The sequence below is a fragment of the Eschscholzia californica genome, unplaced genomic scaffold, assembly GCF_041429995.1.
Source record: "Eschscholzia californica isolate CP2 unplaced genomic scaffold, dmEscCali1.0.p SCAF_4, whole genome shotgun sequence".
Lineage (NCBI taxonomy): Eukaryota > Viridiplantae > Streptophyta > Magnoliopsida > Ranunculales > Papaveraceae > Eschscholzia > Eschscholzia californica.
The window spans coordinates 11572672-11589435 of NW_028238461.1; the positions used below are offsets into that span (position 1 = coordinate 11572672).

Here is a 16764-nt window from a genome sequence, read left to right on the forward strand (position 1 = left end):
ATAGTTACTTTAACTCTTGTGAGTTGAGCAGCTGTTACATACGTAATCCGACGCGGCAACCGGAATCGAGAAACTTCTAACCACGTCGAAAGGTCATTTTCTCCACCTCCCACCGCCACATGGCGGCACTTTATTGTCCCCACTAAAAACTACCAACACAGACACGTGTACTTCTCATACAAATCGCCCCACATTTGACCTTAAAATTTAGTCATTTTTATGCAATTCACTTCTCCTCACACGTACGCGTGTCAGCCTACGTGTTAACCCTAGTCTAATCATGGTTACTTTCCCAACCATAGTTAGTTAGTATAAACCATGGTTAGTTAGTATATATATTCATTTGGCAAGTCAATGTAGACTTTGTGGTGGTTTCTTCTTTTGTTAGTAGTAAGAGATAAAAAAAAAGATCATGGGACTTTCTCACTACCCTAGTTCATGTGAAGGAATAATTCCATTGTTAGTGATGAATACTGTAATTTCAATTTCTTTATTAAAGAGTTTTATGAAGTGGGTTTTCCAAATTATGGTTGGAATTGAAAACCCATTGAATTTAGAAGATGATAGTAATGTTGGAAATGATGGGTTCTCTATAGACAATCTTAGAGAGAGGAAAATGAATATTTGTAGAGAGAGAAAGAGGATTTCAAGGCATATCCTTTTCAAATCTCTTTGTAATGAAAGGTTTAGATCAATAGTGGAGTGTTGTGTGTGTCTTAATAAATTTGAAGGAGATGAAGAAGTGAGTGAGTTGTCTTGTGAACATTTTTTTCATAAGGGGTGTTTGGAAAAGTGGTTAGATCATAAACATAGTACTTGTCCACTTTGTAGATCAACCTTCTAATTATCAAACAATATACAATTCAATTTTATTTATTTATTTATTGGTTTTCTTTTTATTATTGTTCATTTATCTTCTTGTATTTGTACAAAACTGGCACAAATCTTAGTTCAAGTCTGAATGATATAAAAAAGAGATATAAGGGGGGGCATTCCTAGAATTGAACTCGGGACCTCTCGCACCCTAAGCGAGAATCATACCACTAGACCAAATGCCCTTTGATGTCTGAGTTCTTCAACCTATAAATTAATATATTCATGAATAGTTTGGTGAAAAGGTCCGTTCACTAGTCAAGCGCCCTGCTATAAGCACCCAAGCGAATTGTTCTTAAAAGTGATTTTTATTTTATTTATTAAGTGAAAAAAAACTGACCTACAATTATCGGTCCGCAATTAATAAGTGAAAATCACTTGATGAATGCAAGAATCAAACACCCTCTTAGTGGGCAGGTGGTTAATTTGAGTCAGGGTCAATAAAACGTTGATTATTACTTCGCGTGTAAATTTTTTTTACTTCGAATTTGTGTAAATGGGCCTTGATTAAAGTTTGGCACTGGGTCCCAAAATTGTCAGCCACGGCCCTGCTCTTTAGCACCCAAATCTGATATTAGAGAAGGATTGTTCGCAGACTGTCATTGTTGGCTATCCTTTAAAAGGATTTTCAAAAGCTCCACTGTCACCATTATCTTCTCCTTCTCCCTCTAGGATCAACGACCCTTCAAAAAAGATTTTCAACAGCTCGACCACCACCACAGTCTTCTACTCTTCTCTTTCTCCCTTTAGGATGGGCCGACACACCATGGGATAATTTGCGATTTCCAATTCTAGTCGATTCAAGAGAAAAAAAAGGAGATGGTGGTGACCGACGGATGATCGGACCGGGTGCTTACCAACGGGTTCGGTCTACCAATTTAATAAATGCCATACCCTAAATATTCTTAAGAATTTTTTCCACCTTATTTTGCCCCACAATTTTGGGTTAAAAGACAAATGCATCTCTATCCTACTTATTCCAAGGCTTACCCTATCACCAAAACAAACAAACAAACAAAATTGAGAATTCATCTTGTTGGATGAACAATTCAAGAGATAAAAAATCTGTAATCTTATCTCTCTTTTCAAGATGGGGCTCTCATTCACCAACCATAACATATGACCCTAATTAACTACAAGCATTTGCTAGAACACAATGAAGAAAAAAACAGAGTTTGATAATGGAGAAGAAGAACATGAACTTGAAATACACAAAGCTGTGGCACAAGCTTGGTATGGCCGCTCAGTCGATTCTGCACCAACCAAAGAATTCGATGCATACCGAAGTAACAAATTCAAGAACAGACCTACTCGTTTCAAGCTCGAATCCATGAATAAATCTTTGTCGAAAGAGGTTGGAACAAGTAGTACTAGTCATTGGGATTTTGGGCAGTCATTATGGGACTCTTATGAGATTGTAACCTTATCGAAAAGGCTAGAAACAGGGCTTCTACTAGTAGATCATGAAATGGAAGAAAAACGAAAGCGAAAAAGAGAGAGTAAGAATAGTCTAAGAAATTTAATTTATCGAATTTCTTCGAAAAGATTTGATGCTAACAACATTCCATTACAAGATGATTAATAGATATAATCTTTCAATTTTGTTACCATTTTGATTAGTACATTACTTCTTATCCATACTTGTAAAACCAAAGAGAATTTGCAAAAAAAACAACAACAACATATACTAAGTATTTATGAGAGTATATTATTCGAAGCTAGTTCGATACATAAATTCGCACACGTCGAAAACATTATTTATCAAGATTACTAGTTTCTTGATATAAGCCATTTTCTTAGTAGCCTTTTAATGATGTCCATTTACATAATTCAAAGTTCTTATGCTTTTGTTGAATATAATCTTCAGCTTCAACATCAATACTTTTCTTGGGAACTTTGGTCTTGTTTCCATCCTTAGGTTCATCAATATGAACTTTTTTTGACAATTTATTATCTGGTTCATTCTTCGCAACTACTTGTTCTTGTTGAAGAACATGAGTATTTTTGAAGTGGAAGTTAGGGAAGTGAGGAGCATCGACGATGATACTAGGCGACCGTGCTATCTTCGAAACATAAACATTGTAATCATCTGTTGTTGTGTTCCAACGATTGTGTTCTTCGTGACCGAAGGTAGTCCTTTGAGAAGACATTGAAGAACACTTCGGTCACTCGGAAACGTTTCCAACTTATCGAATTTGTGTTTCGATCTATGCATTTTATAACTAGGGAAAAAGTAGTTTTATTCTAAGTTGATAAGATTTGAATCTAATTCTTTAGTCATTTCAAAGCATATGATATTAATATCTTTTGTGAGAATAACTAACTTTTGATCATGTACATAAAGTTTGAGTATGATTAGTGGTTAAAGACTCTGTCTTCCCTTAAGTGGAGTGGAGAATCAAATCCATAAGTGGAAGAGAGAACAATTCACTACAGACTGGTAAAATCAAAGGGAAAACGCAATGTTATCTATTACGCAGTTTGCTAAGGTACGCAGTCTCCTAGACAGCGTGTGGTACGGTATGCTAGAGGTATATCTCATTGGTATGCTATTTCAGAGGGGTGCCTTTTGGGTTGTTTCTAAATAAATACTCTCTATGGTGCATATACAATAGGGGTACCCACTCTCAACTATTTTATCTCTACTAAACTTAAAATAATAGCTAGTTAACCATGAAATCTTGTTGTTAACAATTGATCAACAAGTTTAGCCTATAGATTTTTACAACGGAATTTGGGTAATCAACGTTGGAGATTCCAGTACGTCAAACTTGAACTACTGGATCGCTAAACCATTCATTATTCTCTCCTCACAGGTAGTCGGTAGACTAGTATTTTATGTTTTGTTCTTCTTCAACTTTGTCTTCCTCATAGTCCCTCCATTCTCATTTTGTGTTCTCCAAAATGGGAGGGGAAAAAGATTGCTAAATAATATTGAGGCCCATAGAGCCTAAAGTCCACAGTCGACTACAGTTTTAAATGCACTAACAGTGCGTCTATAGCAAAATGGGTGCACTTTTAAAATTAGCCACCACTTAATTCTACCAAAACAAGAAGGTGTCTATAGATCTTTACAAAATAAATTAGTCATTAGCCATGTTATTTTAGTAGTCGAAAGGATTTTAAACGTCAACAGTTGGTAGCCCAAGTGGTTCCAAGGTGTTGACATAAACTGATGGAGACCATCAAGATGGGCCTCACGGCCGAACTAGTTAGAGGGCCTCATGGCCGAGCCCATTAGGGTTAGAGTTTAGGAGTTTCCATGTTTTAGTATTTCCTACTAAGTTTAGGTTTAGAAGTTTTTATGTTTGAGTATCTTTGATATTTAGGAATCTTAATTTGAGTCTATCTAGAAGTTTCTAAGTTCCTATAAAAGGAAGTCAGGTCTGTCCTTGTTATTCAGATCAGAGAATATTATGAATCAAGTTTATTGTTAATCAAGTTTATCGTTTTGTTCTTTACTTTATCAGTTTATTTACGTATTTTATCAGTTTATTTACGTATTTTATCATTGTTATAATGGTGGATTCCATTACTTTTACGCTTCCGCAACAATCTACATCAGCTGGTATTCAGAGCTTTAAAAATCTGGGAACAAAAGATGAAATTTTTTTCATGGATACATCTCTCCTTGAGTGTTGGAAAAATTTTCCACGTTTAGATTGGGATCCCTTTCGAGATTCAAAACAATTTTATGTTGATCGAAAATATGAAGAAAAAATTAATACCGTTTCTAAAATTCCTCTATTTGACGGTCAATATCATATAAATTTTTGGATTCAACATATGGAAGATTGGTTCATAAACCAAGATATCCATGATGAAGACAAGGTTTTTCTCACTGAACAACATATGTCCGAAAGAATCTATGAACAATTCAATGCAATGCAATGGAGACTCATTAATCAAGGGAAAAAATTCGTCGACGATTGGACTACATTGAAAAACATATTTAGGTATGTTTTTCTTCCTTTAGATGAATATTTTTCATATGTGGAGACAAAAATTGAATCCAATAGACAGTTCTCGAATGTTATTTCGGTCACCGTGTTCGATGGTATTGAAGAAAAAGTTCTTGACAAAAAGAATAAAATTTTCTCAATGACGGAGGAAAAAGAAGAACAAAGTGAATTATCCTCTTTTAGCTTGAAAAGGTCAGTTCATTCTAGTTTAGATTTGATTAAGCCATATTCGAGTTTGGTTTATAAGCAACACGAAGATGAATGTGGGAAGATCGTTCAAGTGAAGAAATTCAAGGTTGATTTTTCCATAAAGTATTATGTGGTGTTTGTGGTCTTCTTCATCAAATTAAAAGATGATGGGAGATGTTGCAATTTGTTGGAAGTTTCTTTCCTACATTTATTTTTGCAAGATTCTTTGCACTATGAGATTGAAGCTAGTGATTTCGTCCAAGTGGGTGTCCTTCAACCCCAATGCATTGTTCGCTCGAAGTGGGAATTAAGGATTGCATTGTTGAGTCTCACTTGAGGGCAAGTTCGTTCTCGGTCGGGGAGTATGATGGAGACCATCAAGATGGGCCTCACGGCCGAACTAGTTAGAGGGCCTCATGGCCGAGCCCATTAGGGTTAGAGTTTAGGAGTTTCCATGTTTTAGTATTTCCTACTAAGTTTAGGTTTAGAAGTTTTTATGTTTGAGTATCTTTGATATTTAGGAATCTTAATTTGAGTCTATCTAGAAGTTTCTAAGTTCCTATAAAAGGAAGTCAGGTCTGTCCTTGTTATTCAGATCAGAGAATATTATGAATCAAGTTTATTGTTAATCAAGTTTATCGTTTTGTTCTTTACTTTATCAGTTTATTTACGTATTTTATCAGTTTATTTACGTATTTTATCATTGTTATAATGGTGGATTCCATTACTTTTACGCTTCCGCAACAATCTACATCATAAACTCCAGAAACCCCTGGAGGTCTCAGGTTCAAATCCCAGAGAAGGTGTAGTTGGGCTTTAGGCCATTGTCTTGTTGGGCTATAGGCCCGGTCTTGTTTCAGTTTGAGTGGGCAGTTATTGAGCGTATCACATCTTTGATGTATCAATGCCAAATGTAATGACATACGTAGATCGTAGTCGACTTCCAAAAAAAAAGGATTTAAACAACCAAACAATTCAGTTCTACTGGTTACATAAGTTCAAATCAGGGTCGTTCGTTTTGAAACACGAGCACTTTAGATCTTGTAAACTTTCTTAATTACTGATTTGTCTAACTATATGGCTGATTAAATTTGATGAATTTAAAGATTATGTTATAACATCACAAATTTGAGTACCTAATGACTATATGGGAATGCATGAATAGGTGAGAAGAAGTTGTGCACGAGTGGGTGCACCAATTCTATTTGATGTCTCCTATTTGTCCTACACAAAACTTCCTTATTTTGGATGGCGGATCCCATTAGCAATTTCCTGAATTAAACACAGACCAATCAAAAGATACTAATTAAGAAGAAGAAACAAAAACTTCACATGTTATTGTTTAATGGTCTCTCTCTCTCTCTCTCTCTCACTATCTTTTGTGTGAAGAAATGGACAAAAATGGTGGAGTTGGAGTAATGCTGTAATGGGTGTTCATTTGATGTTATGTGTTTTACTTAGAATGGACAAACACAACTCAAGTTTTTGACATCCATTCTCGCTTCTTCATTATTTAACTATTTTGGTTAATCTTCAATACACATGATATCATCTTAACATTAATAATGGAAAAAATAATTATTCCTAAAGGATATCACACTATCACTTTAATGCTTTTTACAATTATTACATTTTCTTTTTGTTATTTGAATAGAACTCCTTTTTTTTGTCACTGTTTTTTGGTTGTTAACCAAAGGGTTAGTACTTAGTACCGATTTGGCGACCAACTTGTTATTTTAGTCCACATACGTGTCCAGCAGTTCGTTTGGCCCCAAAAAACAAAGATTTTTCGTAATTTTTAAATAACTTTTTCATCCCATCATCTCTCCTTTTCTCTTAAACTTTACTCTCTCGCTCCTCTAGTACTTCTCTCCCTCTCTTGGCCTCAGCTCCTGCCAATCAGTAAGGTCTTTCTCTGTTATTCAAACGCTGTTCTAGATTAATGAAGGATTTTCTTTTTATATGACGTGATAAATAAGAGGGATCATGTCAGTGTAGCTAGATTCCAGCTAATTAAGAATGGGATGTCTTTGTTTTGCTTACGACAATGTTGAATTTTCTCCGCCGACCTAAACCTTCTACTTTTAGTCTTTTTTTTTATGAAACGAGGCCAACGCCTAAATTTATTAGCTACTTGAGCGAGAAATTATATTTGTTACATCTGCCGCCAACTGGCTTACAAGATAAGAAGGAGAATCATAGATCTCCAATGTTTGCTCTAAACTAGAATTAAAATATTGTTTCGCCAATAAGTGAGCTACAGAATTTGCACTCCTAATACAGTGGTTGAACTTTATGTCCCGAAGTTTTTCCTTTCCCTTATGTATTTCTCTCATAGTAGTTCGAATTCGCCAATGAATTTCTTCTAAATTCTTCGAACACGCACTTATGACCGTTTGTGAGTCTCCTTCAACTATACACACATACTCTGGTAACCTGTTTGCTGTCTCAATGGCCAATTTAACTGCTTGAGCTTCAGCTTCAGCTTCAACTGCTGTCGAGATGGAGCACTTCCTGATAAAGGCCATAACGAATTCTCCTTGTGCATTTCGACATACTGCTGCTACCGACGCCCTTCCATCGGCAAACGCTGCATCACAATTTATCTTAAGTTCTGTATCTCCTGGTGGGACCCAATAGGAGCTATGCTCCAATGCTTCTACAGTTGTGTGTTCAATATTCAAGAGAGTGCCCGAGTACTCCTTTTGTAATGTAACAGCTTCCTGTAAAATTCGATAAGGATTTGGAATAACATGCTCGAACACACATTTATTTCGTGATTTCCATAGACACCAAGCTACATAAAACCGAAGTTCTGTGGCTTCTCCATTTCCAATATCCATAATCCATTTGCAGAGTAATTGTGTAAAATCCTCTTCTCCATCCACCCTAAGATGTAATGGGTAGTTCATCCATGTTTCTCTTGCAACTCTACAAGTTCTAAATAAGTGATCAATATCTTCATTCTCTTCTTTACACATATCGCATATTTTCGGAACATGTAGATTAAACTTTAGTGATTTTACCTTTGTTGGTAATGCATCATGCAATATTCTCCAAACAAAGGTTTTGACTCTTGGCATGAGATTATATTTTTTCCATATCTTTGTCCGAGATAAGCCATTCGGTAGCTCCATGTGAGTGGACGAGCTCGGTTGTTCCTTCAAGATAGTGGTATAAAGCGATTTAGTGGAGAAATTTCCTTTTTCCGTGTATACCCAAATTAGTTTATCCTCTTCTTCCTCGCTGTCCAATGGAATTTGTAGAATTGCCCTTTTTAAGAAATCATCAAAAAGTTTGTCTAGCAACCTCCCATTCCACCTTCTACTTTTAGTCGATACAACAATGTTATCGATACAGATAATTGATATAGATAATATTCTTAGATTTGGGTCTCAAATTTCTTATTAAAAGGAGAAGAAAAAGATAAAAAAGGGTGAATATGATTGATACTTATGGATAATTATGATTAAGAAACTTTTAATCCAGTTCTTTTGTTTCAAAGTTGACTCATATTTTCTAATTCCACTTTTCTTTTTTCCTTCTCCCCACACGTCGAAACCAAATGTTTGAAACAAGCAGTTCAATGAAAGTAATGATCATGTTAACATACTTCGGTTAAGAACATAAACCTTTTAATTACTTACTTCGGCTCACCGCCTAAAGTGCTAATCTATACTTAATTATAATGAACTTGATTAGTGAATATTAATTAATTAACAAATATTATATATGCGGGTACTTAAATATAATACTAATCCAACCTTTTCTTAAGGTGTAATTTGACACTCCGATCTAACAAAACCTTTTAACAGAACTTTTTGTAAAAGTTTCAATTCAATAGAGTAAATAATTGTAGAAGTTCTTATTTATTCATGGGTTTTATCAACTATGAAAATATGGTATTTTTCTCAGTTTTCTTGTTCTTTTGGGATCGATGTTATCTAATATGTAAATTTTGATACTTTGAGGGCTATCACGGCACAATAATCAATATATTACATTTTTTAGAAAAAAAAAACAAAACTTTTCTCCCCCCATCAACATATTATTGATAACCTAAATTATTTAAATAATATAATAAAATGATTAGCCTATTAAATGATACATTTTAATGCATGCATGATTGAGTTCATTATAGTAAGAGCATGGAGATTTTCTTATTACCCACCCAAAAAGAAAATAAGAACTTTAAGTAAAGGACTAGGATATGATAGGTTTGGGATTATTTAACACATTTTGATTAATTGGTAGTTGAGCTAATGATGTTTCTCATTATGATCGAACTCGTAATATCTGTTTTCTGTTATTGAAAGGTTACGAGCTCTCAACAAGTCACCAAAAGGATGTGGTAACTGGTAACCAAACGAAAATTTGAAATTGATATTTTCATATCATTTTAATGTAATAGTGTGAGATAGAAATTCAATCTCTTCATCTTTGGGTGTCAGGGTGTGAGATAATTTTGTGTATCAATTTTTTTTTAATGTTTTGTTAGAGTTTAAGAACTAGTAGTTACAAAACGAAAATTATGGATACCTTTCGTTGGGCAACATATTCCTATTAGTTTGAAAAAATTTGCTTTTTTCACACGCTTTTCTTTACTTCGATTATCTTTGTTTCTTTTTGTAATAATTTTCTGTCATTATTATTCTATAATGTTACATCTAGTTCAACAGAACTATTATCACAGTTACTTTTTTCATTGTAACAGTATCAAATGTTTGATACACCTAATGACCTAAAGTCCAACAACACAGATATGAAAGCATCAACTGTTTTGAATCGTTATGAAATAAAGTTATGTCTTACCTTGCACGCAACCGAACTTTATAAAGCAAAAGTAGACCCCAAACGAAGATTGTCTCCTCATCTCAAATATTGTGCAAGTAAAACAAAACAAGAAGACAATGTTTAGTTTCTTGTAGTGTTTTAAACTTTACCTTGCCAAATAGTGATGTCTTACCATAATGAATTTGAAAGCATTTGTCTTGATTAAGCTTTTGCTAGCTCTACCAGGGTTATATATGGTTGTGGTTTGGTAGATATTATCCTATGAAACGACATACGTTTTTCCTTAACAGACAGTCAAGTTATCAGGATTTCTAATTAAACGTTTTACATAAGGATGTTATTAGCTAGGGACCATATATACCTTTTTTTGTTGAAATTAGATTTTCTTTTTCTATTAAATACAGCTAATTAGCTCTTCATATGAGTACTTACTTCACATTTCATTCAGAAGATATGTCTCTTAATTTGCTAGACTAATAACTCGGCCGATTGTGGGTTGGGGTATGTGGGCGAACAAGATATATAGAAAAATTGTTTACTATCTCTCTCTAAATTATGTCCCTCAACATACTCCAGTTGGGATTTGGGCAGGATATTGGCCGAGCAATTTTCATACAAAACTTTTAGTTTAATTTGGCCTATTATTATCTTGGGAAGGTTTAAAGGCGCCCCAAGAACGTTTTAAGGTGCCTCCCTCAAGGCAAACTTGAGAAAGAGTTCGTGAGTGAATGAGGCGCCGTAACACTTACCGAAGCCGCATACAAAACTTCCCATATTTTTATGGTACTGTTAGATTCTTCTTTGATGGACAAGGACAACAAAACTAATGTCACATACCAACAACCACCCAACACCATATAAGGTAGTTGATCATCTTCTACCCCCCACAACATCCTCTCTTTCTCTGTCTATGTAGGTTTCTCTCTCATTCTCTCCCTCTATACAATTTTACAAGTCAAGATTCAAGAGTGGTAGTTCCTAGTCATATCTTTTTTTTGCTGAAAATCCTAGTCCTATCTTTGGGTTCTTGTGATCTTCAATCACATATTTTTTTTTCTCCACCATTAACTCAAAAATTATTTTGATTGAATTAAATGCATTCACATAAAATAACCCTTAAGGCTCAAGGCATTCACATCTACATATGACTATCCTAAATGTTCCCAACTGTTTATTTTTTTGAAAAAATAGTCAATTATTTTCACGACAATTGACTTTAACCTAACTAATAACATAGGCGTAGTAAGTAAATAGTTTGAACGAATTTATGAATTTTGGCTAGAGGGGCTCATACCTACCAACAACCACAAATACAATTAATTACAACTTACAACTTCAAATATTCTCCATTATATATGATTTGATTGATTACAACATGAAAACTAAATAAAATGTAACAATGACCACCAAAATTATAAGATGATGGACTACATAGGGAAAAAAACAAGTGGAATGTACATAGAGGTTTAAGTAGGCCCAATGCCAATCCCAAAGCTTTTACAATGAGTGCTTCTATTCTATATGAACTCAATAAAATAAATGAATAGTGAAATTATTACTATTTTTATTGATAATATCTATAAATAATTATTGTATAAAAGAAATAAAAAGGGAATCAAATTCATCATTTGCATGTAAGGTGTAGAGTTCTCAAGAGAAATTGGAAAAGCATGAAGAGGCACAAAGAATCTCCTTTGCTTTTTCAAAACTAGTCATCAATGGCTTGCTACTTCTTAAAGGCTACCTGAGTTTACTTACCCATTTGTTCAAATGAAAATGATGAATTAAGTGATACATATTTTGTGATTATGGATGAAGATATTTTTCATTCATGAAGATTGTTGTGTATCCATACAAACAATTCATTCTATAAAATCATATATGTTCATTTGCTGGAAAGAAAATATTATCTTAGTTACGCAGTATCTCAAAACATGTATATATCATCTGAGTAAAATATAACGAAGGCAATTTTTATGGCCGACCGACTGCCTTTCACTGGAGTTATATATAACAATGGAGGGGGCCTTGGCTTCAAAAGTAATTTAATAAAGAACTTAAAGACGAAAACCTAGAAATTTTAATCAATTACGTGAAAAAGATAATCTAATGGAACTAAATTACAATAATAATATGCAGAAAGGACTTTTTTTTTGAATTTTTTAATGAAGACAATCAAGATCATTGACGTTAACATAATATAATGAGAGGGTCTATAGGCGATCTGGCAAATCGCTCTAGGCTCACATTCACTCTTAACGTCTACATACTGGACAGTCTCAAAACGTGTTAGGTTTGAACAACCCGGACTCAGGTTAGTCCTAATACCTTCCGATTGCTTTGTCAATGAGTCTACGACTGCGCAGTCGTAGACTCACATAGAGTGCCAAGAAAGAGGTGGGCCAAATGTAAAATAGATGGAAGGCCCATAGAGGCACCCTTATATAATAGGACTACAGATTTACTATAGAATAAGACCGGACTAAAAATGTCTAAAAAGGATGGTATAAGAGGAAGAAGATAAGTTAAAGATGAAAGCTATTCCTTTTATTTGATCAGTGAATGAGTGATTGATTGAGTGCCCTTTTGCTTTTGAAATTCCTTCTAGGACACCACTAGAGGACTGAGGGTCCCTTTTTCTCCCTTTAGTTTTAGAGAGAGAAAGTAATGACACCACAGACATGTAGAGAGAGAAAGTAGATGGGGGTTCATTAGTCCCCACCCCACATTGAAAGTACTGTTGTCCATTGGCATCCTCACTGGGTAACATAGAAAATGACTCCTAAATTGGGTGGATTGTTCTATCAAACTTTGATATTTTTAGTCAATATTGTCCCTCTTCTATACTGAAAATATCGGATTTGCCATTGCCTTATAGAATAGACATAGACCAAACGAGTCATAGTCTTAGCTAACATTGATCAAGCCAACACCAAGAATTTGGTCGAAGTTCAAGGGTTCATGGTCCAACTATTTGTTACGTATAATTGTTGGGGTCCCTCCTTATAATTAAAGGACTCCTAGTTGGAATAGGATTTCCCTTATTCCTTGTTTGGGGAAAAAATAGAAACTTCTATTTTTTCAAGCCTAAAAAGGAATTCCTATTTCTATTGGTAAACCTCCTTATTTATTATTATAAATAGGGAATGAAAGGGAAGAGATTATACACAACAACTTCCAGAACAAAGAGAAGTCAGAGAAAGAGAGATTTCTGAAGTGGTTCTTTCAAGAGAGATTGAAAGAGCAGAATATTGGTTTGAAGAAAAGAAGATTATTAATCTTGTGAAGCAATTTAGTTTGTGGTTATCTTCTTCAACCTTTAGTAATCTAGGATTTGTTCAAATCCTAAGGAGTAAGAGATTTTATTTCTTTGTTTCTTTGTTCAGTTTATCCACCATAGGTTTGGTGAAGAGTTGTCCAAGAGTGTTTCTACACATCTTGAAGAATTGTGTAACCCATTATTTAATTATAGTGGAAGATTTCTGGACTAGGTCCCGTGGTTTTTTACCTTCTAGTTTGGAGGGGTTTTTTGCCACGTTAAATAATCTTGGTGTCTCTACTTTTACTTTCGCATCGTTTATCTTCATATTACTGAACAAGTTAATTAGGTTATTTTTCCTAACAAGTGGTACCAGAGCTAAGGTTGGATTTATTGTTCAGAAATATGGAAGTGAATACTAATCGCATGATTAGTTTAGATGGAGAAAACTACTTGATGTGGAAAGCAAAAATGGAAGATTTGTTATACTGCAAAGACCTAGCTGCACCCATTGAAAATCACGGTACAAAACCGATGAAGATAGATGAAGAAGACTGGAAGGTATTAGATCGTAAGGTTGTTGGATTTATTCGACAATGGGTAGAACCCAGTGTTTTTCATCATGTATCGACGGAGACTTCCGCTTATAGTCTATGGAGGAAATTAGAAGAATTGTATGATCAGAAGACAGCTGCCAAAAAGGCTTACTTGTTCAGAAAGCTAGGAAAATTACAATATAAAGAAGGAACCTCAATTGCTCAACACTTGAATGAGATGAAAAGTCTAGTAAACCAGCTTTCTGCAATGAAGTTAGTTTTGGATGATGAGTTGCAGGCCTTACTTCTTCTAAATTCTTTACCAGATAGTTGGGAGACATTGGTGGTGTCTCTTAGCAATTCTGCTCCTGATGGCATAATGCGTATGAATCACGTAACAGGTAGTTTGTTGAATGAAGAAACAAGAAGGAAATCATCGTCAGACGAGTCTCATTCAGAGGCACTTGTTACAGAAAGACGGGGGAGAGGTAAAAGTAGAAAACCTCATAACCGTGATAAGTCAAGGGGGAGATCAAAACCAAAGAAAGAAGTTAGATGTTTTGGTTGTGGAAAAATGGGTCATTACAAGAGTGATTGCAAGAAAACAAAGAAGGAAAATAAAAAGGATGATGAAAAACAAGATAATGTTGCGGCAGTTGCCTCAAGTGATGACATTATCTTACTCTCAGGTTGTGGAGACACTTGCTTAAGTATTGATGAGTCAGAACCAGAAACGACATGGTTGGTTGACTCAGGTGCTTCGTATCATGCTATTCCATGTAAGGATTTCTTTAACTCTTACAGAACTGGTGACCTTGGCAAAGTCAGGATGGGAAACTTAGGTTTCTCAAAAATCGTAGGAATTGGAGAAGTGAAAATTGAGACGAGCACAGGAAGTACATTGATTCTTAAGAATGTGAGGCATATACCAGATCTTCGATATAACCTAATCTCTACCGGAGTATTAGATGATGAAGGGTACCACAGTCACTTTGGTGATGGAAAGTGGAAGCTCACAAAAGGGTCAATGGTGATAGCAAGAGGGAAGAAGTGTTGTACTTTATACAGAACTCAAGTAAAACTGTGTAAAGGAGAATTGAATGCAGTTGAAAAAGATTCTTCCACTGATCTTTGGCATAGAAGACTCGGGCACATGAGCGAGAAAGGACTTCAAATCCTTGCTAAACGACAAGACTTACCGAACGTAAAAGGTATAAATTTAAACACTTGCTCTCATTGTTTAGTAGGAAAGCAACATAGAGTATCCTTTCAAAGGAATGCATCTGAAAGAAAATCCAGTGTTTTGGAGCTTGTTTATTCTGACGTTTGTGGACCTTTAAAGGTCAAAACACTTGGTGGTGCTTTGTATTTTGTTACTTTTATAGATGATGCTTCTAGGAAAGTTTGGGCATATGCCATAAAGACCAAAGATCAGGTACTTGCAGTTTTCAAGAATTTCCACAACATGGTAGAACGGGAGACAGGAAAATCATTGAAGTGCATTCGCACTGACAATGGAGGAGAATATATCGGGTCGTTTGAAGAGTATTGCAAAACCCATGGTATTCGACATGAACAGACAGTTCCCAAAACTCCACAACAAAATGGTGTAGCAGAACGCATGAACCGCACTATTGTGGAGAGGATCAGATGTATGCTCTCAGAAGCAAAGCTGCCTAAAAGCTTCTGGGGTGAGGCAATGCGTACTGCATGTTATCTGATTAATTTATCACCTTCAGCACCATTAGATGGAGATGTAGCTGAGAGAGTGTGGGCTGGGAAAGAAGTCAGTTATGGACATCTAAGGGTGTTTGGTTGCAGGGCTTTTGTGCATATACCTAAAGATCAAAGAGCAAAGCTTGATGATAAAGCCAAGCAATGCATCTTTTTAGGGTATGCAGATGAGAAGTTCGGATACAGGTTATGGGATCCAGTCGATAAGAAGATTATTAGAAGTAGAGATGTGGTCTTTCTTGAAAATCAAACTATTGAGGACTTTGGGAAAGTTGAGAAGCATGAGAATCATAGTAATGATCTCATTGATCTAGATCCACATATCTCTTCTAAGGTTATGCATGATAATGCAGGTGAAGAACAAAATCATGAAGATGAAGCTCATGAAGATGTTCCTATGGGTGATGATGTTGAGCAAGGAATGGAAGTTCAACATGAACCACCAGTTGAATTGAGAAGATCGACTAGAGAGAAAGCACCATCTACCAAGTATCCCCCACACGAGTATGTGATGGTTACAGATAGTGGAGAACCACAGTGTTTTGAAGAAGCCCTAGATGATGAACACAAGAAGGAGTGGTTGAAAGCTATGCAAGATGAGATTGAATCATTGCATAAGAACAACACTTTTAAGTTGGTTGAAAAACCTAAGAATAAGAAAATTCTTAAAAATAAGTGGGTTTTCAAAATCAAGACCGAAGAAAGAAATTCACAACCACGGTATAAGGCACGCCTAGTGGTGAAAGGATTTGGGCAGAAGAAGGGTATTGATTTTGATGAGATTTTCTCTCCGGTGGTGAAGATGTCCTCTATACGGTTAGTATTGGGATTGGCTGCAAGTATGAACCTAGAAATTGAACAACTAGATGTCAAGACCGCTTTCCTTCATGGTGACTTGGAGGAAGATGTGTATATGGAACAACCAACAGGGTTTGAAGTTAAAGGTAAGGAACACTTGGTTTGTAAGTTAGAGAAGAGTTTATATGGGCTGAAACAAGCACCAAGACAGTGGTACAAAAAGTTTGAATCATTCATGAAGGATCAAGGGTATCACAAGACGACTTCAGATCATTGTGTTTTCGTTCATAAATTTCCTGATGGAGATTTGATTATACTTCTACTTTATGTTGATGATATGTTGATTGTTGGTCAGGATGCTAATAAAATTAGCATGTTAAAGAAGGAACTAAACAAGTATTTTGATATGAAAGACTTGGGTCCAGCAAAACAAATTCTTGGCATGCATATCTCTCGTGATAGGAAAGCTGGAAAACTTTGGCTATCACAAGAAAGATACATTGAGAAGGTTCTAGAAAGGTTCAATATGGACAAGACAAAACCAGTGAGTTGTCCATTAGCCAGTCACTTCAAGTTGACTCGTGATCAGTGTCCATCAACTAGAAGTGAGAAAGAAGAA

The 16764-nt window shown here is 35.3% G+C and overlaps 1 protein-coding gene and 1 non-coding gene across 2 annotated transcripts; one reads left to right on the forward strand and one right to left on the reverse strand.

Annotated features, from left to right (window-relative positions):
* Positions 1-986: 986 nt before the first annotated feature.
* Positions 987-1058, reverse strand: TRNAP-AGG (transfer RNA proline (anticodon AGG)). The gene has a single exon. It is a non-coding gene; the product is annotated as a tRNA-Pro (tRNA).
* Positions 1059-1900: 842 nt separating this feature from the next.
* Positions 1901-2483, forward strand: LOC147542693 (uncharacterized). Its single transcript, XM_086637428.1, has one exon. It carries the CDS (start codon positions 2030-2032, stop codon positions 2453-2455), a length of 426 nt encoding a protein of 141 aa, XP_086493554.1. The 5' UTR covers positions 1901-2029; the 3' UTR covers positions 2456-2483.
* Positions 2484-16764: the final 14281 nt, after the last annotated feature.